The sequence below is a fragment of the Eptatretus burgeri genome, chromosome 15, assembly GCF_056783735.1.
Source record: "Eptatretus burgeri isolate ZD-2024b chromosome 15, Ebu_testis_v1, whole genome shotgun sequence".
Classification (NCBI taxonomy): domain Eukaryota; kingdom Metazoa; phylum Chordata; class Myxini; order Myxiniformes; family Myxinidae; genus Eptatretus; species Eptatretus burgeri.
The window spans coordinates 50,312,647-50,338,480 of record NC_140975.1 but is presented as its reverse complement, the minus strand read 5'-3'; the positions used below and the strand labels follow the sequence as shown (position 1 = coordinate 50,338,480).

The 25,834-nt window shown below is 45.0% G+C and overlaps 2 protein-coding genes across 3 annotated transcripts in view; both read right to left on the bottom strand.

The window, feature by feature from the left end:
- The window catches only part of MACROD1 (mono-ADP ribosylhydrolase 1), a 162,644-nt gene that overhangs the window by 30,423 nt on the left and 106,387 nt on the right, over positions 1 to 25,834 (bottom strand). For both annotated transcript variants that reach the window (XM_085858571.1, XM_085858570.1), the window contains 4 exons: positions 12,934 to 13,050; positions 11,443 to 11,567; positions 11,183 to 11,213; positions 10,254 to 10,327 (listed from right to left, as the gene is read on the bottom strand). In XM_085858571.1, the coding sequence (XP_085714697.1) occupies positions 10,254 to 10,327; positions 11,183 to 11,213; positions 11,443 to 11,567; positions 12,934 to 13,050 (347 nt within the window). The remainder of the gene's footprint in view (positions 1 to 10,253; positions 10,328 to 11,182; positions 11,214 to 11,442; positions 11,568 to 12,933; positions 13,051 to 25,834) is intronic.
- LOC147012138 (uncharacterized) lies at positions 3,268 to 10,244 on the bottom strand. Its single transcript, XM_085857906.1, has 2 exons — positions 8,502 to 10,244; positions 3,268 to 8,335 (listed from the first exon to the last, which is right to left on the bottom strand). The coding sequence occupies exon 2, from the start codon at positions 4,396 to 4,398 to the stop codon at positions 3,268 to 3,270; it is 1,131 nt and encodes a 376-aa protein (XP_085714032.1). The 5' UTR covers positions 4,399 to 8,335; positions 8,502 to 10,244.

Sequence of the window (25,834 nt, the reverse complement as noted above, 5' to 3'; positions counted from 1 at the left end):
CCATTTTAAATGTATCTCCTGTTTCTACTGCCACTACCTTTTCAGGGAGACCATTCCATGCATTTACTAGTCTCTGAGTAAAAGTCCCCTGCCTTACTACCATCTTAACTCTCCTCTTCTTTACTCTCAGGCTATGGCTTCTCGTCCTATCACTATCGACTCTTGAATAATTCATCTGCACTTATTTTATCTCCACCTTTCATTATCTTAAACATCGCTATCATATCTCCTCGTAACCTCCTTTCTCGTGTATAAAGCCCTGTCTTCTTCAGCTGCTCCTCATAGTTGAGTCCAGCTAGGCCCGGAATCAATCTGGTAACCTTGCGCTGAACCCTCCCTTTGACATCCATGTCCTTCCTGAGTTGTGGTGACCAAAATTGCACACCATATTCTAGATGTGGCCCTCACTAAATTCCTGTACAACGTGAACACCTCCTCTTGATTTATAATTGACCCCCCTCCGAATACAACCTAAAACCCTATTTGTTTTACCTATAGCTGCCTGGCACTGTGCTGCCTGCTTACCTCCCATATCTATTTCTACCCCCAGATCCTTCTCCTGTTTGACACACTCTAAAATTACCCCTTGCATCCTGTAATCTCTATTATCATTGTTCTTCCCATCTCCAACACCTTACACTTGCTCAGGTTAAATTACATCTGACAATCTTTTGCCAAATCTAATCAAGAATCAATACTTTCCTGAATCTGATCACCACCCCCTCTGCTATCAACCTCATCTCCAAGCTTTGTGTCATCTGCAAATTTGGAAAGCTGACTTCACCCCACTATCCAAATCATTGATGTAAATAATGAATAGTAATGGTCCGAGTACTGATCCCTGAGGTACCTCACTACTTACATCCTCCCAGCAAGACATCCTCCCACTCACAGCCACTCTTTGCTTCCTATCACTAAGCCAGTTTGCAATCCAATTAGCTACCTGACCAGCCACTCCACAAGCCCTCACTTTGGCTAACAACCTCCGATGTGGTACCTTATCAAATGCCTTCTTAAAGTCTAGATCCACCATGTCCACTGCCTTTCCTCATCCACCCAATCAGACACTGCTTCAGAGAACTCTAAATATTTGTTAAACAGGAACTACCTTTAATTAGTTTGTATTTGTTTAAATAGTTCCTCATGTGGTCCTTAATTAATGTCTCCAACACCTTCCCCACAACTGAAGTCAAACTTACAGGTCTATAGTTTCCCAATTCTTCTCTGGATCCTTTCTTAAATGGTGGTGTTACATTTGCTACTCTCCAATCCTCCGGTACCTGTTCTGACTCCAGTGAGCTATTGAAAATATCCGTGAACATCTCACTTACCTCCTCAGCCACTTCTCTCAATACTCTTGGGTGCATATTATCTGGCCCTGGAGACTTATCTTCTCTTAGATTACCTAGCTGTTCCTTTACTTACTCCACTCCAACCTGGATTTTCTGTAAAAGTCATTCCTCACCACCTTGATGGATACTCTCAGCTATTGGCAATTCTCCTGACTTGTGGAAAAGTTGAAGCATGAGCCTGCCATCTCACTTTCATCACTAACCACTCTCCCGGTGCTATTCCTCAATGGGCCCACACTGGTCCTAACCTGTTCTTTTCCCCTGATATACTTAAAGAAAGCCTTGCTTGCTATTATGTTGCATCTTCTTAGCCATGTCCTCATACTCTCTTTTGGCTTGCAGAGTTAATTTTTTCACTTGCTTCTGTTTACTTCGATGGTGAGATGAATCTAACTCCAGTCCTGTTATTTTAAACCTAATAAATGCCTTTTGCTTCTCATTAATAGCGTTCCTTATCTCACTACTCAACCACCCTGGTCTCTTTCTGCTTCTAGTGTTACAATTCATTGGAATGTACTAACTCTGCACTCTACACATTTGGTCCTTGAAGGTTTCCCATTTCTCTGATGCTGATTGTCCTGTTGTTACAGTCTCCCAATCGACATCAGCCAACTCTCTCCTCATACCCTCAAGGTTTGCCTTCCTCAAATCTAATAGCCTTACTCTACTATCCTGAACTCTAACTCTTAACAGAGTGTTTGCACACACAATGTTCTGGTCGCTTGCTCCTAAATGCTCCCCTACCTCCACCACATTGGAATTGTTGCGTGAAAGGAGGTGTAACACTTCACTCCCCTTTGTGGGCTTATCTACAAACTGGGTTAAAAACAATCCTGGACTAAAACTAGGAAATCCTCATCTGCTCAGCCCTTTCCCTGGCAAGTTAAAATCCCCCATCATCAATACTCTTCCCTAACCACATGCACTTTGGAATCATTCCTATCCTCCTCGTTCCTCCTCTTCCTTCACACCAGAGCCCTATAAAAGCATCCTACCAGTATCTTATTGTTATTGCAATCTTTAATCTCCACCCATACAGAATTGTCTACATTAATTCTGTCTTTAATATCACCCCTTTCTCTTGATGCAATGCTGTCCTTTACCCAGATTGCTACTCCTCCTATTCTCTCCTTCCTATCACACCGATACACCTTTTAGCCTTCTAATCCTTTTCCTCCAGTTACTCTCCTCCTCAAACTATGTCTCACTCACTGCAACTATATCGTACTCCTCGCTATCTACTTTGGCTTCAAACTCTTCATATTATTATTTAAACTTCTGGCATTGGTATAGAATATGTTTAACTTTTTCCTTCCTGAAATTCTATTTTTTTTGCCTGGCCTTACTCATCACAATTACATCAATTCATTCCTTTATAGCTTCCCCACCCTCCACTGACCTAAAAAAGTCTGAATTCCTTCCTCAATTCCCACTGCAAACCTTGCCACCCCCTTTCTATTTAATATACGGCCATTCTGGAAACACTCCCTTTGTCCCTGAAATGATTCCCACTGCTTCTTAAATGTAAAACCTTCCTCCCTTCAACTTTCTTCCAGCCATTGGTTGACATCTGTTGCCCTGCACATAATTTCTATATAATTTCCTAATCTTGGGAGAATCCCAGAAAACATGACGTCACAACCCTTTGCTTTCAGCCGCTTACCTAATATCCTGTATCGATTTTTCAAAACCTCTGAGTAAACTTTCCTGATATCATTTGCTTCGAGGTGTACCACAACCAACTTCTTCCAACCATGACCCGATTACGATATAGTTTACCATTCCTTCAATGTCGCTAATTCCTGCTCCTTCAAAAATGCACAGAAATCTATGTCTACAATCCTTCCTGCAGAAAGAAGAATCTTCATATTTAAAAATCTCATCACCAACAAAAACCGTCTCCCATACTTCATTTCTATTGTTGCACCGACACCACTGCCTGGCCCCGCTGCGCCGTCACCGCTGCCTGGCCCCGCTGCGCCGTCACCGCTGCCTGGCCCCGCTGCGCCGTCACCGCTGCCTGGCCCCGCTGCGCCGTCACCGCTGCCTGGCCCCGCTGCGCCGTCACCGCTGCCTGGCCCCGCTGCGCCGTCACCGCTGCCTGGCCCCGCTGCGCCGTCACCGCTGCCTGCTCCCGCTGCGCCGTCACCGCTGCCTGCTCCCGCTGCGCCGTCACCGCTGCCTGCTCCCGCTGCGCCGTCACCGCTGCCTGCTCCCGCTGCGCCGTCACCGCTGCCTGCTCCCGCTGCGCCGTCACCGCTGCCTGCTCCCGCTGCGCCGTCACCGCTGCCTGCTCCCGCTGCGCCGTCACCGCTGCCTGCTCCCGCTGCGCCGTCACCGCTGCCTGCTCCCGCTGCGCCGTCACCGCTGCCTGCTCCCGCTGCGCCGACACCGCTGCCTGCTCCCGCTGCGCCGCCACCGCTGCCTGCTCCCGCTGCGCCGCCACCGCTGCCTGCTCCCGCTGCGCCGCCACCGCTGCCTGCTCCCGCTGCGCCGCCACCGCTGCCTGCTCCCGCTGCGCCGCCACCGCTGCCTGCTCCCGCTGCGCCGCCACCGCTGCCTGCTCCCGCTGCGCCGCCACCGCTGCCTGCTCCCGCTGCGCCGCCACCGCTGCCTGCTCCCGCTGCGCCGCCACCGCTGCCTGCTCCCGCTGCGCCGCCACCGCTGCCTGCTCCCGCTGCGCCGCCACCGCTGCCTGCTCCCGCTGCGCCGCCACCGCTGCCTGCTTCAGCTGTGCTGCCACCGCTGCCTGCTCCCGCTGCGCTGCCACCGCTGCCTGCTCCCGCTGCCTGCTCCCGCTGCGATGCCACTGCTGCCTGCTCCGCTGCCATCGCTGCCTGCTCCCGCTGCCTGCTCCCACTGTGCTGCCACCGCTGCCTGCTCCCGCTGCGCTGCCACCGCTGCCTGCTCCCGCTGCGCTGTCACCATTTCTAATGTCCTCAACAACCTCACTCGACAACTTTAACCAAATATTATCTACAAATTTCTCACATTCTGCTACTTGCTGCAAATTATCTATCCGTTCCTTCAACCTCGTAATAACCATCCTCAAGTGGGCTATTTCCTCACACTTCCTGCAACAGTAAGAACCCTCTGCTTCCCCTATTGTTAATATGGCCCATATTGAGCATCTATCACATTATATGAACTCCTCTTCCTTTCTCCTTCGGTCTCTATTTATACCCTTTTTCATCCCCATACTCCGAAGGCCCAAATTGACTTAAACACGAAATGTAACACGAAGCCTTCCCCTGATTATTTCAATAAGCTCACACAAATACCCGCTAAAACTGTTATGACCACAACTACAGCTTTATAAATGCAGTCCCACAGCCCTGACACAAATCACAATAACAAAATACACAAAACAACACAAACTAGAGGGGGAGCACTCGGTGGAGTGCAAAACCTCCGCCGCCAATACTGCTAGGTCACTCAAGTGAACCTGATATCCTATTCATTCAATTTGACGTCAACAGTGCTCACAGAGTTATAGTTTGCAACTTTCCCTTTTAACTTTTACATACTCAATTTATTCATCATAACTAGACAGACAGACATCATAACTAGACAGATGTCCTTGAGACAGAAATTGATTTTATGTGGGTATATCCACCTGAAGTTCCAAAATCAGCCGCAATTATAATTTTGGCATGTTTTTTGTTGGAAATCACTTATAACATGTAGAAATGCAAAAAAAATAAAAAATAAAAAAAAAAATCGAAATTTTGTTGAAAAAAAATTTGCTAATTTTTTTTTCTCTAACATTTTTTTGGGGGGGGGGTTGTAAATCACTTAAAACATGTAGAAATGCAAAAAAAAAAAATATTCAAATATTTTTTCAAATTGGCCACCATAGCGGCCATATTGGATTTTGGACCAAGTCCAAAATCTAATGGCATGATCCTTGGACCAGACCTAACCCCTTCCCCCCCCCACCAAGTTTCGTCGAAATCCGTCGAGTTTTTCCGTAATACTGTTCACAAACAAACAAACAAACAAACAGAAAGGGGTGAAAACAGCAACCTCTGATCTTCGATGGCGGAGGTTAAAAACACTTGTTTTGTTCTGGTCGAGCTTACCCTCTTGCAAACTACAGGAAGTGACGTCCTCGCAGTTGTTGTTGTTGTTGTTGTTGGTGTTGTTGGTAATTGGTAATTTATTTTAATTTTATTTTGGAATGTTTCCTTTCTCATCATCTTGATAAAATCCATTTGAGAGACAGAGGACGAGTTTTAAAGTTTACATGAGTGAAAGCAGATAAAACAATTTAATCTTGAGGGACTATGGATCATGCATTAAATTATTACGTACAGGGCAAGGAATTTCCAAAAACAGGTGTGGATAGAAGATACCACAAAAGAAAATGAAACAGCAACAAATACATCCCCAACAACAATTGCAAAAAAATTTAGATAAAAGAAGAATATAAAAACAAGAAGCGAATACTTCGATATCGCGCGGCTGGGGGCAGTAAAAGGTTAAGAATGATGAAACAATTTTGCAGTTATAAAATTTAAATGTAGACATGGTGGATTAGCATGAATGATGGGAAGAGTTGTGACGTTGGACAAATTTTTATTTTTCGCCTTCAGATCAAAGGGACCTACACGGCCATAAGTGTGACCGAAGACGTGACAGAAGACACAGGACAGAATAGCCAATTATATAACAGCGTGATGTCGCTGCGCTGTAATAAATATGTGAAAAGAAGTAGCAAATATACACCAACTGGGAGAAGGACAAAAGAGCAGGAGAAATACAAAAATAAATTGGACTGAGTTGGAATCAACAAAGAAGGCTCATTGGAATGGCTAAGAAGGTCAGCTCGACTGGGACAGAGAACAAATCATAATAAATGCCCAAGATCAAGGTCACGACACCAATGGATTTAAAAATATGGCGGGACTGAGCCAGATGGACAAGTGTAGTTTCTGCAAGACAAACAAAGTACGACGAGTCACCTGCTTTTGGGGTGCAAGCAAGCTATCAGAAGAACTTTACACACAACGGCACGACAAAGTATGCAAAGTTATTCATTGGCATCTCTGCAAAAAATTCAACATCCCAGTTGCTGAAAACTCATGGAAACAACTGTGATCCCTTACCAAAGTGGAGGTGGAAACTGGGACCTGGGAGGCCTTCGTTCCATCTCCTCAAACCCGCAAATGGATATAATGACACACACACACACACACACACACACACACACACACACACACACACACACACACACACACACACACACACACCTTGCTGACTGTCTACTCTTGTAGTCAAAATGTGGCACTCAGTGACATCCTTTCCTCTCCTATCCCTGTCAAGGCTGGAGTGCTCCAAGGCAGTGTTGTGGACCCAGTCAAATTACTGACCTTCACCAATGATCTCCGACTCTCTGGAAAATCATCAATATGCTGATGACTCCACCCTCAACCGTGACATCCCTCATAATCAGACAAGCAGGCTGCAGCCTCTTCCCTCTCTTCAGAGCTTGAAAAGAAACATAGGATAACACGACCAGAAGCTCACCTGGATCAGGAGTAACGGTCACTAAAACCACGACACAGATGCTCTTGGACCCTGATTTTTATTTTTTTTAATGCCGTGAACAAACATCAGTACATCACAGGTGATGAATGTTGTGGTCAAGTTTCATCAAAATCGTGTGTGTAGTTTCGGAAAAGAGAGCAAATACCTATTTTGCGCATCAAAAACCCCTGTAGACCCCTTTGATGAGTGCAGATTTTAATGCAGCCGATAAAATTTGGTACATCCTGGGTGAGAAGATTGTGGTCAAGTTACATCAAAATGGTTTGTGTAGTTTCAGAGAAGAGAGCAAATTCCTCTTTTGGTTCAACCCTCCCGCCTCCGTCGACCCCTTAATGAGAGCAGATTTTGATGCGGTCAATATACCTTCGTTAGGTATCAGATATGAAGCTTGTGGCCAAGTTTTATCAAAATCATGTGTTTGGTTCAAGCAATAATGACCAAAGTGTTTACGGACTGACTGACTAACTCACTCACCGATGGACACTGCTCGATCGCATAAGCTTACGTGACTAAAATCCAGGCGAGCTAAAAATGGCAAGTTGGTCAAACACTTAGAATATGTCTTTCAATCCTGACAAATATCACATTCTCACGATCTCTCTTCGAAAGGACCGTCTGGCAAACCCTCCTATCTACTTTCTTAACAATCCTCTTGAAGAACATCAGTCATTCAAATTCCTGAGTCTCATCATCAGTCATGATCTTTCTGTGGCAAACAACATTTTAAAGTTGGCCTCCAAAGCCAGCTGCCGAATGGGGCATCCTTCATTGTACAAAGTCCTTCCCTGGCACACTTGAACTCCTATAAACCTACAAGGCCTTCATCTGCAGCTTGATGGAATACTGCTCTCCCCTCTGGGATGGCCCCATGCCTCACACCTTGCTTTGCTTGATGCCATGGAACACAAAACAATTAATATTATTGGAATCTCCGTTGATAAAACTGAGACGATAAGCTTATCACTTCGCTATCGCAGACAGGTCGGTGGCCTCTCAGCCTTCTACCGCCTCCTTTCTGATCTTGCACGCTCTGTTCTTTCCTCGTTTTGTCCTTCCCAAGTTTCTGCAGGCTCACGCGGTCAATCAACCCCCTTCTGCTGAACCTACCTAAATCCAGGATTACTGCTCACCTCTGCTCATTAGTACCTCTTTTTATCCCACCTGAAGAATCAACTTTCACATCCTCTCCAATCTCATTCTCCCCCCCCCCTCCAATGTCTTCAAGACAGCTGTTCACCACCATCTCAGATCGTCTCCAATCCAAAACCATGATCCCTCGTTACCCCCACCCAAATTCCTCCTCCTTTCAATTTTCCCTCCTGGGAGTTTCCTTCTGTGTCCACCCCATGCATTCTTGCTTTTCATCCTGTTTTGTCTGTTCCGTGCTGATCCATTCAGTGTACTCGCTCTTCCACGGGTGTCGATTGTGTATACTTGGGGGGGGGGGAGGGCAACGGTAACGTTCATAAAAACAAAACCAAAAACAAATTTGGATAAATTGACCAACTTTGGCCAAATGATAAGATTGTCCAACTATACAGAATGAATCAGGTTGCACCGTTTGTATGCATTCCCAAAATTAATGACCGAGGAGCACACCTGGATAGCCTGGTGCTCTCTGTGCTCCATTGTTGTTTGTATGAATGCAGGTGCAGAACAGTCTTTCCTTCAGAGATTCCCCTTTGCCGTGTTATACAGTCAGAGGTATACTTTTTGCAAGGGATGTGCAAGGGATGTAAAGTTCACTGCTCATCTCCACTCATTTGTTCCTCTTTTGTCTCATCTATAGAAGCCAACATCCAAATTCAACCATCCATGGCTTGGAGATGCCCGTTCACCTCCTCCTCAGGTCAGCCCCCATATGCAAAAGGCCAGAAAATACTAATGAAAGAAAGAAAGAAAAAAATCGACAAAGATCATGTGGGTTTGCTTCCTCACCACCATGAGCAATGGATTAGACAGACAGAAGAAGAGCAGGTACTCCTGAGCTGAGCATAGCTTGGTGAATTAAAGCAATGAAATACAGTACAATATAGTGAAAGATTACGGAGCTTGACATCGTCAAACGACCAGGAAAAGTCTATGTTGACATGTAAAGTTGAAAGGGGTTTTGACATGCGATGCAGGCATGTTATTGTGAAAATCAAACTAAAGTATCGCAAAGTGAATATGGGGCGAGACTGCGAGTGAGTGAATGCTGTGCATGCCCAAGTGAGCGTTAAATTAATATTTATACTTCCCACAGTCATTAAAATGTTATATGGTGAGGCAACAGTAAACTCCGCCAATATCCAATATGCTACACATGGATACAGTGCAGCCGGGATTAATTATACACAACTGAAGAATACGAAAAGCAGGAGTCATGGGTTTTGGGTTCTTCCCCCCCCCCACCTTGTATTTTTCCCTTCTCCTCCTGATGGATACATTGATCAAGCACAAGTTAAACCCAAATTAAAACTCAAATTAATAGAGACAATGACTGCTATCCAAGAGTGTGCTGTTCGGTTAAAATCGAAACAGATTAGACTCCCAATGCCAGGATGCCATTCAAATGAAAGCTTTTCGGTTTATTTGATACATTTTAACATGAATCCAACGGTGTGCGATCACACAGACACTGCTTTTTAATGGCCACTCGAATGACATGGTACCCCCCAAAAACAGGAAGGGGTGAGGGCCCAAATTGCCTCGGCTACAATCACTGTGGTCCAAAATGATATGTAAGCAAAACGTCGACCATGCAACTCTATAATCAACCAATTTTGAGGCAAAAATAAATATAAATAAAAATAAGGGGGGAGCAGGGGAAGAAACCTGATTGAATAAATTCCGACATGTCAACATCAAGCATCAATGTAAATCTTGCGTGATTCTGAACAAAGCAACACATTGTATGGGATTCCAAACTGGGGTCAAAGCCTCATGAGGCAAGTGCTTAAATGGCAACGTGGAAAAAAAATAGAAAAGAAGTTTATATTCCTTAATCCTGTTTCAAAAAGCCTCATTAAAAATAAAACGTTATACTCTATCCTGAAAGAAACATGACCCTGCAATCAAAATAAGCAGTGTAACACCAAGAGGGCATCCAACATAACACCAATTTTTCTTTAAAAGCCCCTGGGCATTTACCTGCAAAAAAAGGAACTAAACCCCACACCTCCCCCCCCCAAACCCTACAAGAAAAAAAAAGAACTACAAAAGTATGTTGGGAGGAAATGTGAGAATTGGAAAATATCGGGCTCGATTAACATCATACGAGACAAAGGCCCGACATAGATTGTAACAGCAAAAGACAAGAGGATGAAGCAGGCAAGGCAGAGGCACGATCCCAGAGCTCACGTCACCCACCTTCTCATGATGTTTCTCCAACCATGTCCTGACACTGTGGAGTGCTATTTCAGCTGCTGGCTCGTTAGGGAAGCCTGCAGAAGTTAAAGAAAAACATTGAGGCCGTGAGTAGCGCAAAATGCAGAAGCACGGAAAGGCTGCGCCTGGATGTCAAGACGTGAACTGACGCTTACAGTCGCCAAAGACACGCGCAACACCAGACCAATCCACAATGAAGAAGCACATGACCGCACCTTTGACTACAAGCACTGTGCATCACCTTTTAGTTGAGGAATTGGTGCGAAAAATCACTAAATTCTTAATCCACTCACAGGCCTAAATAAACCCTTTTATATAACAGCAAACCGAGAATTTGTAGTGGGTGCGAGCCTTACTTCTACTTAAAAGTCACTTCCAAGATGGCAGAGTGATGAAGGATTCTTAAAATGAAGAGAATCGTAAACATCGTCGTCATCATATGGCCGTTTCCATGCTTGCATGCGTTAGCCGTGGTTCTTCCAATGGCTGCTTTTCAGGTTGCACGATCCTTTGCTAGCCCTCTTGTTAGGCCTTTAACTCGAAGGTCATATCTCAGAATCTATCTTATAAATGTTGTGCTCCTCTCAAAAATTGCCAAAGGAAAATAAAAAATAAAAAAAAAGAAGAAGAAAAAAAATAACCAAGTATCAATTTCACAAATCAGATTTGGCATCATATTCCCAAAATCCCTTTTATTGCCACTGGGCAAAATTTGCAGCTTTCCGTCTCATTTCTACATTTCCAAAACATTTCCTGCAGTATATCCACTCACTTTACAGTCGGGTTGCCAGACTACCGTTTGGGGGCATTAGTTAAACAAGTAGTGAGTAATTTAATGACTATAAATTAAGAGAGAACATTAAAGAGTAGTACAACAACACACAGATACAGAAACAGACAGACAGACTTACCGAAAACGCCCGTGGAAATGCAAGGGAAAGCCTGGGACAAAGAGAAAAAGTCAATTTAAGAATAGATCAAAAGGAGGACATTAAGCAGCGACAAGGCATGTTATGAAAAGCTCATGACCTCACCAACCAACACAATACTAAAGGAAGTGTAGCAGTACTCTGATGTAGCACTTTAATAGAGGACTCGCATTCACAAGTAATGAACAACATTCAATATCAACAGCCATGGTGCAGACACACGGCCCTGCCACGTGACACACCACGGATCTGAGGTTCTCTTGCAGAAGGAAGCTGAGACTATCATTGTAGCAACTCTCCAGCTTGCTTCGTTCTTCATTTGTGGGGTCGGTACTCAATATGCGAGGACCAACTGTGTGGATGACGTCTATGGCAGAAGCGAAAAACACGAGATGAGAACCGCACCAAAATATAAAATAAGAAATGCCTTGAAATGCATTCCGAACCATTCACGATGGAAAGTGCCACACATGAGGAGAAACCAAAAATCGAAATTACCATAAAGTACACACAGTATAAAGGATTAGCAAAAATAAATGTGGTCAACCCCAAAAAGATGACATTTAACAACACTATCCTGATGTATCAGGCTTTTCACCGAATGTCAAAAATCCTGCAGAGGTTCATGTCAACACTGTACCTGAAATGGCCTTTTCACCTCAAGAAGCAAACAGTTTGTTAGTTTGGTCGGAAACGGTGGTGATTTGTTTCGGGGATTGTTTGGAAACAGTCCAAGCAAGCATTTTGTTTGTGCAGATTTACGATCACCATTCGAGTGGAAACAAATTCAGCCATATCATCATTTTGTGATTAGATATTTTCTGTCTCTCTTTCTCTCTCAACCAAGCTTCAATGCAGAGAGACTGGGCATAATTTTCAAGCCGAAGACATCCACTAATCTTTCGCAGCAAACTCAAAAGAAGGCTTACATTTCCACACATCTCCAGTTGCTTTCCAGACATCCAAACAGAGATGCCAAAGCTCGCTGTAAAACGAGATCGTCTTGATAATCCCATCCTTCAAAGAAATCATGAGCCACGTACTGGGTTCGCTATCTGGTGTGGATGGTCACGTTACAAATTTCTGAAATTCAAAACTCGCACGCCCCAAGGCTCGGACTTGCGGTCTGAATCACACGAGGTCTGAAATTCAGCCCTACTCCGACCCCAGCCCCCTACTCCCCGAACACACACTCAAGGACTCAGAATCCCATTTTGGGTCAGCGCAGTGCAGAAAGGTAAACGACAAGCAAAAAAAAAACAAAACAATCAAACAAAAAAAGCATGCTTGACGAATATAAAAAGTCTTCGTATAACAAACTCTGACAATTTTGCAGTCTTGTCCGTTAATGCACGTCCCGGTCATTTATTTTCCTTCGATAATGATAGCAAACTCGTCCAATAAAACACGGCTAATGGCTCCCAAGAAAATGCTTCGAAAAAAACAAAAATGGTTTAGCTGGCCAGCTAGCTAAACCGCCAGCTCGTCACAAAAGCCAATTGCTGTCCGTTTGCTTATAATAACTGTCTATGTCAAAAGCACGTACAATCTGACATCTGTTCCCAGAGCCACGGGGCATGGCGCTTTAGCAATGAAAAGAAGGAGAAAAAAAGAAAAAAGAAAAAAAAACTTGAGCCTGACAATTTGGCTTTTTTTTCTTCTTCTTGCCTCAGTAGAGACTGCTTGACAGCCCACCCTCACCAACCAACCCTCTCTCCAGGCCTGTAACTTACATCTGGCCGGCAGGCGGTAGCCACAGGTCATCTTAGCCTGGCCGGTGGGGCAGCCATCCAGAGTTCGACATTCATCTTTAAGGAGGCTCCCTGCTGCACGGTGGATGCAACCATCCACTAAAGGAAAGAAGACATGGAAGAAAGGAGGTCAGTGTACGGCCAGGAAAGCATTTGGAAGAGGCTGGCTAGGTCAGCAGTCAAAAAAGAAGAAAACCTTTGGTACTACTATGCTTCACTGCACAAGCCCTACGGGAACTTTCTTGCTCTCCCCCCCTATAAGCCCACATAGTAACTGGTCATGCTTTGGAACCCTAACAAATGGTTCTCTGACAGCAAGCACTATTTACCAGGCCCATGACTACAAAATAAATTTTGGGGAAAGTGAGAGAGAGGGTGTGTGTGTGTGTGTGTGTGTGTGTGTGAGAGTGTGTGTGAGAGTGTGTGTGAGAGTGTGTGTGAGAGTGTGTGTGAGAGTGTGTGTGAGAGTGTGTGTGAGAGTGTGTGTGAGAGTGTGTGTGAGAGTGTGTGTGAGAGTGTGTGTGAAAGTGTGTGTGCGAGTGTGTGAGAGTGAGAGAGTGTGTGTGAGAGAGTGTGAGAGTGTGTGTGAGAGTGTGTGTGAGAGTGTGTGTGAGAGTGTGTGTGAGAGTGTGTGTGAGAGTGTGTGTGAGAGTGTGTGTGAGAGTGTGTGTGAGAGTGTGTGTGAGAGTGTGTGTGAGAGTGTGTGTGAGAGTGTGTGTGAGAGTGTGTGTGAGAGTGTGTGTGAGTGTGTGTGAGAGTGTGTGTGAGAGTGTGTGTGAGAGTGTGTGTGAGAGTGTGTGTGAGAGTGTGTGTGAGAGTGTGTGAGAGAGTGTGTGAGAGAGTGTGTGAGAGAGTGTGTGAGAGAGTGTGTGAGAGAGTGTGTGAGAGAGTGTGTGAGAGAGTGTGTGTGAGAGTGTGTGTGAGAGTGTGTGTGAGAGTGTGTGTGAGAGTGTGTGTGAGAGTGTGTGTGAGAGTGTGTGTGCGCGTAGTCTTCAATGGAGAAGGGAGAGAGAACAGGCATGTCCATATAAAAGCCAGAAATGTGAAATAAACAAAGAGGAAATTAAAGCACAGCAATAATTATTTTCATTACAAACTGCCAATTTTGAACTTGTTGGGAGTAAATTCCTGCCATCATTGGCAAAAACCCTGGCAAGTGCAGATTTAAAACAGAGCTGCAAATAAGTGGGGAAAAAGGACCAAAGTGGTGTTTCACAAGCGAAATGGCAAGTGGACCAAAAATAAAAATAATAACAGCGCGATGTCGCTGCACTGTAACAAGAAAGCATCTGAAAATGAAAAACCCGTCCGCTTTGAATTCAGACTTCTTATTCTTCTTCCATATGCTAAACGGTATCTTTTGACCAAATTCTTAATTTGTCTTCTCCATATTCTCATAATAAAGCTTTGATGAAAAATTGATGACAAAAACTCAAATGGTAAAAACAGAAGTTATGGGCTACAAAAGCTCAAATGAAAATTACAATTTCAGGTCAATTGGATGAAAATTGAAGATTTTATGTGATGCTGACCTTTGACATTATTATTTTGTCTTCTCCATATTTTCATAACAAAGCTTTGATGAAAATTTGATGACAAGCTCAAATGGTAAAAACAAACAAAAAACCAATGTCACCCGCAGGGTGACCCGTATCTTGCCAAAAGGTGAGCACGTGTGACTTCTTTAAGGTCACACTGAGGTGAACAGAGCTGCTATCCACCAGGAGCGACTCCTTGAGGAATATCTGCCTAAGAGAGATTCCAATGAGAATCGTTCTACAGAGTAAAGGCCCGGTCACACCTTGACGTTTTAGCCAGCGATGGCAACGTGTTAAAATGTATCTAAAACGCTGGCTTACGTTGAACTTTTGATGTTTTTTTTTAAAGATTCGGACGTATTCATAGCGACTTGGTCTTATGTATAACGCATTGGTAACTACACAGAACGTTTTGTTGTGTTATAGATAACTTATACCAACGAATGCTGAACCTGTTGTCGGCCTACACAACCGATGCCCAACGATAGTCTAACTCAGGCATAGCGCGTTGCACGCATCGCCGACGATGTCGAGACGTAGCCTATTAAAAGGCTGACGCACAACGATTCAAATCATAACTGCCGTAGAAATGGAAGGGTCAAAATCGCGGTCACACCTTGGCGATCTTGCCAGCGTATGCCGACGTAACAAAAAGTGTGTCTAAAACGTTGGGGCACGTCGAATACGGTATGGGTAAGTTTGGTATGCGCGAGTAGAACGCTAAATACGCTATCATAAGTCGTAGTAAGTAGAGTACGTCAAGAAATTTTGAACATGTTCAAAATTTTACGACGTACTCGGCGTATGACACACGTTCCACATGCGATGGGGATAAGTTTTACACACGATATGCGGACGCTTACACACGTCCACAAAGGCTACTTATAAGCTACTCATAAGTCGAAACACGTCGCGGTAATGTCTTTTTTACGCGAAACTTATTTCTAACTTATGTTTGACGTGCTTTGAACCAATTCTTTACGTAGTCCCAACACACATCGACGTATGTAGACGTATTCCAATGACGTCTTCCGGTCAACAACAAAAAAAAAATGAATGTGTTTCAAGCTTACAACTGCCATATAAAGACGGGTTCCCAGCGGTTTTTGGAATTGGTATATAAAAATGCTGCTCATAAAATGGGAACCCAACAGTGTTTTCGAGTCCTTTTTGAGTCGATGTCCATGTCAGCAGTAATAGTAACAGTATCAGTATCGGTATTGGTATTAGTATTAGAAGTAGTTTGTTCATGTTGGCAGTAGTAGGTGGGTGTGAGGGGGAGGGTGTGGGTTATGATGGATCCTCCTTGCGTCCGCGTGTCCACGGGTAGGTTCATAGGCTGCCACTCAACGATTTAAATGGCTGCATCTCCACTATTGAAAGTAGACGCTTGCGCTCAACAATTGCATTTTTTTTTACACTCAACGACTTTTAAACGGTACCACTCAGCTATTTTCATTGTTTACAATGAACGATTTAAATTGCTGTCACTCGCCTTTGTTTTTTGACGCTGGGGTTTGGAAATTTTAATCGTTTCTATTGAACGTGCTAAATCGCTCAAACCCCACTATTGAAAGTAGACGCTTGCGCTCAACAATTGGATTTTTTTTTACACTCAACGACTTTTAAACGGCACCACTCAGCTATTTTCATTGTTTACAATGAACGATTTAAATTGCTGTCACTCGCCTTTGTTTTTTTTTTGTTTGTTTTGACGCTGGGGTTTGGAAATTTGAAACGTTTCTTCTGAACGTGTTAAAACGCTCAAACTCGACTATTTTAAATAGACGCTGCCGATGGACAATTGGAATCATAGCCAAGCTAGACATCGAAGTGTGAACATCCTCGTCATGCCGAAGAAAAGTTTGAAGAATGCTGCAAATAAGTGTCCTGGCCGTGGCCGTGGACGCTGACGCAAGGACGATCCATTATACCGACGTCTTTCAGCCTATGAGTAACTTAAAAGTAACGTCTGTCGACGTGTGGCAACGATCGCGTAACGTGCCAACAACACGTTAATCATAGGTTAGAAATAAGTTTCGGGTACGCTAAACATTACCTCGGCGTGTCTCAACTTATGATTAACTTACAAGTAGCATATGTTGACGTCTGTCAACGATCGCAGACCGTGCCTACAACTTGTGGCCAGCGTAGCGGAACATGTGAGTCATACGCCGGCATACGTCGTGAAATTTCAAGCATGAAAAAATTTGAGGACAACCGAAAAGTACAACGTTTAAAGCCAACGTACAACGACGTATGGCAACGTACTACGACGTATGCCAGCGTGCTCTCAATGTTATCAAAACTTACCCATAACGCATTCAACGTGTGCCAGCGTTTTAGAAAAAAATTCAAAAATCGGCATACGTTGGCTAAAACGTCAAGGTGTGACCGGGCCTTAACCATGAAAAATGTGTTTTCCTCATAACGTCACCAAATGACATCATAATGTCTCAAGCTCGACATATCTAGAAAGCACTCATCGAGGTGTTCAATTTGAGGTACTACACGATATGGTTCCTAAAACTTGAAAATTTGACCTTGGGGTCAAATATGTTTGACCTCAGGCGCTAACCATGAAGGTCAAGGCCATTCGCCACCAAAAACGAATCAGCTGAGCACCAGACCATATACTACATTCCCATAAAGTTTGGAGACGATTCGAGAAAAATTACACAAAAAATAAGGGTTTAGTCGACTCTCAAGATTTGCGACAGTGACCTTGACCTTTGACCTTGACCTTCAAAATTTTATGCGCTGAAAGGGACCTCTATAGGCCTCTGATATGCGAAGTTACAAAAATTTCCAATGATAACTGTGCTCTGCAGAGTGATTTATACGTGATTACAGACAAAAAAAAACAAACAAAAAAACATGAAGGTCAAGGCCAATGGCTATCAAAAATTAATCAGCTGAGCGCCAGACCATGAACTATATTCCCATGAAGTTTGAAGACGATCCGATCAAAATTACTCAAAAAATAAGGGGTTCGTCGACTCCCCTGATTTGCGACAAAGTGACCTTGACCTTCAAAATTTTGTGCGCTGAAAGGGACCTCTATAGGCCTCTGATATGCGAAGTTACAAAAATTTCCAATGATAACTGTGCTCTGCAGAATTTTTTATACGTGATAACAGACAAACAAAAAAAACAAAAAACATACAAGCTGACTAACATATCTTGCAAAAACTTCGTTTTGGCAAGATAACAAGTTATGGCACGCGCGGGCGCGCGCACGCACGCACGCACGCACGCACGCACGCACGCACGCACGCACGCACGCACGCACGCACGCACACACACACACACACACACAGTCTCCCGCTGCACAAGGGGAACGGCTAACTAGAACAGCACTCGGTAGAGCGCATACCTCCGCCAGGCTGAAGAGCTTGCGGTTTGTATCCCACTGATAGAACGGATCTGGTTCCGGACCTGAACCAAAATCTAAACACCTTATTCTTGTCACCTACCCAACTCATCCACCAAGTTTCGTCCGAATCAATCGACAAACTTTTAAAATACCATGCTACATATTGTTACGGCTGTGGAAATTCGCAAACCACCATTCAGGGCCCGCAGGTGAGATAACTAAGTACATGTGTAGTTAGCCCCAAACCCGTTGTTTAGAGAGAATTTGTGATTCATTCGGGCTGCGACGCTTTGAGATAGCCGTTTTTCTGTTCTATCTTTATTTTGAACCAACCACGTCTCAACCGCCATCACACAACAACCACCTTAACCACCACGCCAGCCATCATCACCAACTACAACCACGCTCCAACCCTCAGACAACAACAACAACAACAACGCCAACAGCCACGAGTTTTACCTTCACAACTCAATCCCGCAAACATCGCATCACCGTCATTCCCAAACAGCACCATAACCATCAAACCACCACCAATAAACCCTCCACCACCCTCACCTCTCTCCTTCTACGGCCATTCCCGCACCACCTCTGAACACTGAGCTTCGGGCTGTCTTGGGCTCGTTCAGCGATACGCACCGAGCCGCGAGTGCAAATAGCGGCCTTTCCGAGGAGAATTTGGATCAAGAACGCTCCACGCCCACCTCTGATCCATCCAATTAGCAAGCGCGGAGCGGCTTGGCCCCGCCTCCAGGCGCGTCTGAGTTAAATCGAAATATGCAAATTCTAGGATCAGGGGAGGTTCACGCCCACTCTACCTCCGTCCAATTGGTGAGCGTGGCTCCGCCTCTGAGGTGATCCTGATCCGGATATTTGCATATTGGTTTCTCCTGCCAGCCTATAAAACGGCAAGCGCAAGGCGAATGAAGGCAGTCAAGTCGGGTCTGGAGAGCCGAGTGGAGCCCGAAGTCTGGGGAGAGTCAGTTTGTGGTTGGAGGGCAGAGTGTGGCAGCAGCAGAGTGTGGCAGTGGCAGAGAGTGGAGTCGGGTGGCGAAGCCATCGAGTGGGTTCTGCAGTCGGCTGAGGAGAGTTGTGGGAAGTGGCCGAGGAGCTCGGGTCCAAGACGAGAAGGACGGCGGTCGGCGACGAGGTCGCGGTGGGAGATCGCTTGTCGCGGGACCCAAGCAAGCCAGCTATTCTCCTCCCCCAGAGCATCAACAATTCCCCCTTTCCCCCGCGCTGAGATAGTTCAACAAAGGGGGCCCCGTTCCCACCCCACTCCAAACGTCGTGCCAACGAAACCCGTGAAGGAGCACGGAGTCGGGGCACAGCCACGCGGCCATATCTGCGGCTCGTCCGCCAACGCATCACGAGGAAGCGGGTAGGACCCCCCCGGTCTCGCGGGCCTGGCCGCTCCTTCAAGTTACGCGCGCATATTGGCCTACAGGCCCGTCTGCCCCCTTGTCCATGAGGGTGGCTTCTTTCCTTTGCTTTTGAGTGAATGTGTGTTGGCGCCGTCTGTGAAGTAAAACTGTGCAAGTGTTGCCGTGTGTACGCGTATTCGGTAGTAGCTCTGCGTCGTTTTTGCTTTTGTTTTAATTGATATAGGTGCATTTGGACTGTTTGGCTGTATATGTGTGCCTTCCGTGTGTCGCGTAATAAATGTGCATTGTGTGAAATGTTTTCCAGTTTCGCTTCGTCCTTTCTTTAATTGACCCTCCATCCTGCTTCACGTAAAGGGTTCGTCGTGGGCTTAATCCGCCCGGTATTAATCTGAACCGTCGAGGTCGACGATAACACCGCTCGGTTATCCCGATAGTACGGAACGGGCCGCCCAAGCGGATCGTGTCCAGAGTCGACCTGCGGCGAGGTACGGTCGCCCGGTTTACCATCCGCATGGGTACTTAGGTAGGTCGAGTTTGGCGAACAACCCAATCCTATGCGGGTGGCCGATTGGCACGATTGTGGTGAGGTCGAAAGGCCCACCTGTGACTGGCTCCGGGCGATAGTTCCCGGACGGTCACGACTGAATTGTCCGTCCGGTGGGCGAGGCGGCCGCCATTCGAGTCGAGCGGCCGATCGCACGCCGGCGGGCGCGAATTCGCAACAATATTGTTTTTGGCACAATTTCGCATTGGTGAAGAATCACTGAAAAAAAATTATCATATCCAGAAAAGGATCTTCACCAAAATATAATAATTTTGTTCTCATCATACACCCAACCTGCCCACCAAGTTTCATTCAAATCCGTGCACAACTTTCTGAGATGTCAAGTTATATTGTTGCGAATTTGGAAGCTTACTGCACACAACAGCCAGGTCCTATAGACCAGCTATGTCAGGAAGTATGTGTTTCTAGTTAGGGTCCCGTTCTATGTTTAATGGGTGATTAATTGTACATACTGTGAGTTATTTTGAAAGATAGGATTTAAATTACCAACAACAATGACACCTGCCCTCGCTTCCTTGCACCATCATCCACTGGCACCATTGCACGCGTTCGTGTCAGCATGTACGTGGGCGAAGTCCAGTGTGCTAGGCCGGGTTTCTCTGGACGTGTGCTGGCTTCGCCCCAAATATGGGCACAAGCGTTTCGTTCTGGCTTGGCTCCAAATACGGGCATAGAGCGTTCCCTCTCTGCCCAATGAGGGAGTGCGAGCGTGGGATAAGAGAAGCGCGCGTGGGCCAAAGGTAGAGTGGTTGTCTTCTGGTCTTCGAAAAAGAGTTGTCTCGTGGTCTTCAGACGTCTGGTGGTCTTCTGAAGCTAGTCGTCACTTTCCTGGGGTCCCGCCAACAGAGCATCTTCTCTTGTGGCCTGTGTGCCTGCGAACCTGTCCCATGAGAATCGCCTGCCTGGGCTTGGAGCGGCATTGTGTGGCGGGTTCGAGTCCTGTCACACCGGATCGTTGAAGACCGCACGAGGCGGAAAGGTCCAAGAATAGGCTCTGACCTCCAGCTCACCTTTCCTTGAGCTGGAGGCCTCCAATAAAGACCTGATCTGTCCGTTTCTTTTTGGGTGTACGTGTGTGCATGTTTGTGGCACCAGTCTATTAAGTAAAACTGCATAAGTGCTTGTACATGAATTGCTATTCCTTCATTATTCGGTTGACTCTGCCTTCTTGCATGCTCCCCTGCCCCATTATAAATAAATATCCCTTTTGTTAAATGTTCCAGCTCGTTTCTGTGTTTCTTTCATTGGCTTGGCACGGTGTGTATTGAAAAATAGCGAGGCCGTAAATTGTTCATTTGGTCCGACGGGCCTTGGTAATCTCCGCTCGGGTTACACACGGTTCGGGCTCGGTAATGGCTCGTTCTGCTCGAGGTCCGTCGAGGGTGTGAATTCCCTGGTAGCTTTATCCGCGTGGGTCATTAGGTATAATGAAGTTTGGCAATTGACCCTACCCCACGCGGTCAAATTATTAGCGATTCATGGTCCAGTAAGGGACCCGTGCCTTTCGGACTTATCCAAAAGGCATGACCTCAATTCCGGTGTGTTCGGTGGAGCCGACTCTACTGCTCCCTCTAGCTGTCGTGCTCGCCACCGATACCCGGCCCCAAAACAATATATCGTTTTTGGCCCCATCTCTCATTGGTGACGAATCACTTAAAAAAAAGAAAAAAATTCTATCATCCAGATCTGCAGCCATATCTTCACTAATAGTTGCCATGGAAATAGCAATTTGCCGATTTGGAAAATTTGACCTATCAAGTGTTTTACATGATGGAATGTTGTTCATAACAGATTTGGTTGATACAATTTCTAATTGCCACCTAATAGGTGTTTTACGTTTTGGATGGCACTGACTTTGACCTTAAACTAATTTTGACCAGATTTTACAAACATGCACTGGAGTCAACACATACGTACAAATAAGCGGTGTAAGTTTCAATTTGATATCTTGAAAATTTCCTGAGGTTTGGCAATACTGTAATGCAATCATAAAAAAAAATCTCATTTGATTATAATTGGGGTGAAAATGTTGTCATGGACACTGTTTTGTCTTTGCCACGTGGGGCTTTTCCGATTCCCCATGGGAGTTTTCCTTATGCCACAACCATGATAAGCAGCACCTGAAAAAAAAGAAAGAGAACTTCATTAATTAATTCTATTTTGCACCCTCTTAGCTTGGTACTGAGGTGGGTTATCGATGGAAAAGCAGGGGGGTGTCAAACAATATCTATGGGATATTACCTGTTATTTGGGATCACATCTGTGTTTTCAAGGGTCGAAAGGGTGTAAGGGTTAGAAAGGGTCTTAGTGGTCTGAAAGTGTCTTTGGGGTCTGAAGGTTTTTGGCGGTGTTAGCGGTCACAAGGGTCATAGAGTTATAGAGTTATAAACGGTCTTAAGGGTCGAAGATGTCTTAAGGGTGTTTAGGTATTATGGGTATAAAAGGTTTAAAATAGTCTAAAACGGACTAAAAGATGCAAGGGCTCGAATGCTCCACATGTCGAAAAGATATATTGCAATTGTCCAAAATTAAGAGGTAATTAATAGACGTAGTCAAGGTCCAATAAGTAATTAATAGACACACTCACTGTCCAACTCACGTTCGAACAAGACTTCACCTTGACGAGGGTTTACTGTCCACCCGTGTGTTCGAGTTTTATATACAGTACGAGCAGAGTACCCACCCTTTACATGGGTCAAGTTTGTGCATTACTTGCTGAAAAACTATAGTTTGTGTTTTGCAAGAACACTATAGATGTTTGAATGGTGTATGCCTAAAAGTTTTTCTTGATGATCGAAAAGGTACATTCCAATAGAAGTTCGGGTCTCATCTCTATGCCTGGTGATGGCTTAATGGTTATGGTGGTGGGCTTTGGATCCTTGGGTCCTGAGTTCAAATCCCACTCAGCTTTTGAATTAATACCAGGTGGGGTTAACTCAGCCTGTCATCCTTCTGAGGTCGGCAAAATGAGTGCCAGCATGCTGGTATTCTGTCGGAGTGGCGACCTGTCCAGGATTGTGCCCAACAGCCAAGGAGACTGCTTAAGCAGCACCAACACTCTGCACAGAGTATGGTCCCAATGTCCTCCTCTATAATCTCTGAAGCATGCAAAAAAAGTTACAAAAAAGGTCTACATGGTTTAAAGCTCGAAATGATGAAGGGTACAAGCTAACATGTCTGAAGCGTACAAGGGGTCGAATTCGTGTTTAGGTCTAAGGGGTCCAAAGGGAGTCAATGGACTTTAGGAGTGTAAAGAATAAAGGGTCTATGGGGTCTAAAGGTTCTAGGAGGTGTAAAGGATAGAAAAAGTCTGAAAGGTCTGAAGGATGAATGGGATCTAAATGTGTCTTAAGTGTCTTAAACGGTAAAAGGTGTCTTAAAGGGGTCTTTCGGGTCTTGAGGGGTTGAAATGATGTAAATTTTTAACGGCATTGAAAGCGTCTTAAAGGGTCTTCAAAGGTCTCAGGGGTCTTAGCAGTCTAAAGGTTTGAAAGGATTAAAAAGGTACATTCCAATAGTATGTATGTACTATTGAATATAGACATACATGTAGTCAGGATGCAACTGACTTGAGACATACAGGTAAATGACTTCACGTTGTTTTTTGTGTGTATATGTGTCATATATATATATATATATATATATATATATATATATATATATATATATATATATATATATATATATATATATATATATATATATATATATATATATATATATATATATATATATATATATATATGTATATATATATATATATATATATATATATGTATATATATATATATATATATATATATATATATATATATATATATATATATATATATATATATATACATATACATATACATATACATATATATATATATATATATATATATATATATATATATATATATATATATAAATTTAAGATATATATATAAATTTAAGATATATATATATATATATATATTTTTTTTTTTTCAGTTTTGCAAAACCACATGCCGCGAAGGCAATGACACTCAACATGCAATGATCCCCAGAAAGTTATTTCATAAGTATTCATGTAGTTCGTCCTCCCATCATGTCTTGTGGGTTAACGGGATGAAGTGCGTTGTGTGGGTCTCGTCGTGAGGTCAAGTAAATATTTCTGATTCATACTCTGACCTCTACTCTAACCCTTTCCTTTTAGCCATAGTACACAACAAGCAAGCAAGCACACAAGCCATTCAATAGACAATTGTTAATAAGCACACTGCGTTGCCTCCCGTGGCTCGGATCATCCCCATCCGCACGCCACACTAAACAACCCGTACACAGGAATTTGCGCACCGTTATTTCATTCAAATCTGCGCATCAATTCCCAACTGGCACCTCACCTTAACCCACACTTCGCTCACCAAATCTCACCACTTTGACCACAAACGCCTCCCGCACATAGTAGAAATATTCTAGCACCCCCTTGTACCTCTGCAATGCTACAATTTGCCACTCTATTTCGAGGAGCACTGCGCGACATTGGATTGTCCTCGGCGCCGCGCGATGTTCGACCACGCAACAGACGCTGATAGCTCCAACGCATCACACCGGGAACGTCCTGGATGAGCGTCCGGGAATTGTTGCAACCCTCGCGGGCAACGAGTAGGGGTCGCGGGAAGAGCGATCCGGGAGTTTGGTTCGGGTCCCGAGTGTGCATTTTGGCTCATGAAGGAGCCCATGGGTGGCAGAGAAAGTCTGCTGCCATCCGACATACAGACTACACTTGGTGCACGTTCAAGGCTGGGGTGCCGGCTAGGGGAGCATGCCCCCATGTTAAGTCAGGAGCTCCGAGCCATGCCGAAGCTGGTAGGCATCCGAACCGGTTTCCGGTCCTGGAGCCTGGTGGGGCATGATTAGGGCCGCTGTGGCCCAATAGAGGAGCAGGATTTGGGCCACAGCGCATAGTTTTCTGGTCTTCGCCCCACACTTCGCCTGGGGCTTATAAAAGGGGGTAGTGCGGAGCCATTGGAGTGCACTTCTTCTCAAGAGCTTCTTCTTTGAGTACCTGATCCAAGTGTGACTGATGTCCTTCAAAACTCCTTGCCCTCCTGTCGACGTCCTGCCAATCCCACGAAGCCAGAAGGGCTCATCGCCGGCCATGGGCGGCGGACCAGTGCAGAGTGCACGCTGCCACGAGCCCCGGCGAATAAACAGGCAGGAGATAACGCGCCATATCACAAGGTGGGAACACTCAGGCGGAGCTCCCAAGGAGGTACATGCAACACATACAGACCTTTACACGGATAGGTTAGGGATTTTCCTTCTCACGCGTCTATTCTTCACTCTCTTTCTCTCTCCCCCCCTCTATCCTGTCTTCTGTGGATGCACAAAGAAGAACATGAATGACTCGCAATCCCATTTTCCTCTGGCATGACAGCACCCCTCACGTCGCCTACATCGCACCTCGTCACTCCCACACCGTAGACACCAGTATCTTCCCAACTACCATTCCCTAAGCGTCCTGGGCCGTGCTGGTCAGCTGACCACGCCAGGTATTTGGAGCGTGCTCAACCTCACCTTTCTCTTTCTCTCTTGGCTCTCTAACTTTCCGTGTGTGCGAGTGCATGAGAGAGATGGCTCCTGTCCTAGATTACGATTGTAGAAGATAGTCGGGATAATCCTTCCCTGTGACTTCTTTTGCAAGTTGCCTTTTGCCGCATCCCACAAATTCCTTGGTATCCCCTGAGGTACATCAAAATAAAATCCCATTCACTGTGCCACATACCTTTCCTCGCTTGGTTGTAAATCAATGTGTTGTACAGAAATGTTCCCAGCTTGTTTTCCTGTTTTCTTCCATTGGTCCAGCATGGCCAGCACCCTAGTTTAGCCAGGACGTTATTCCCCAATGATCTGTTTCCGAGCCCGTATGTGCTTGGCAGTCCCGCTCGGCTGCATCTGATCTGGTAAGGTGATCCGGCTTGCGCAAGTGCATACCGAGGACATGTTCCCCGGTAATTAGATTGCATGACCTTTATGTAAACTATATTTATTAGAC

Bases quoted from the DNA above. Each gene is read 5' to 3' on its own strand.
- LOC147012138 (XM_085857906.1), bottom strand. From the start codon at position 4,398: ATGGTTATTACGAGGTTGAAGGAACGGATAGATAATTTGCAGCAAGTA.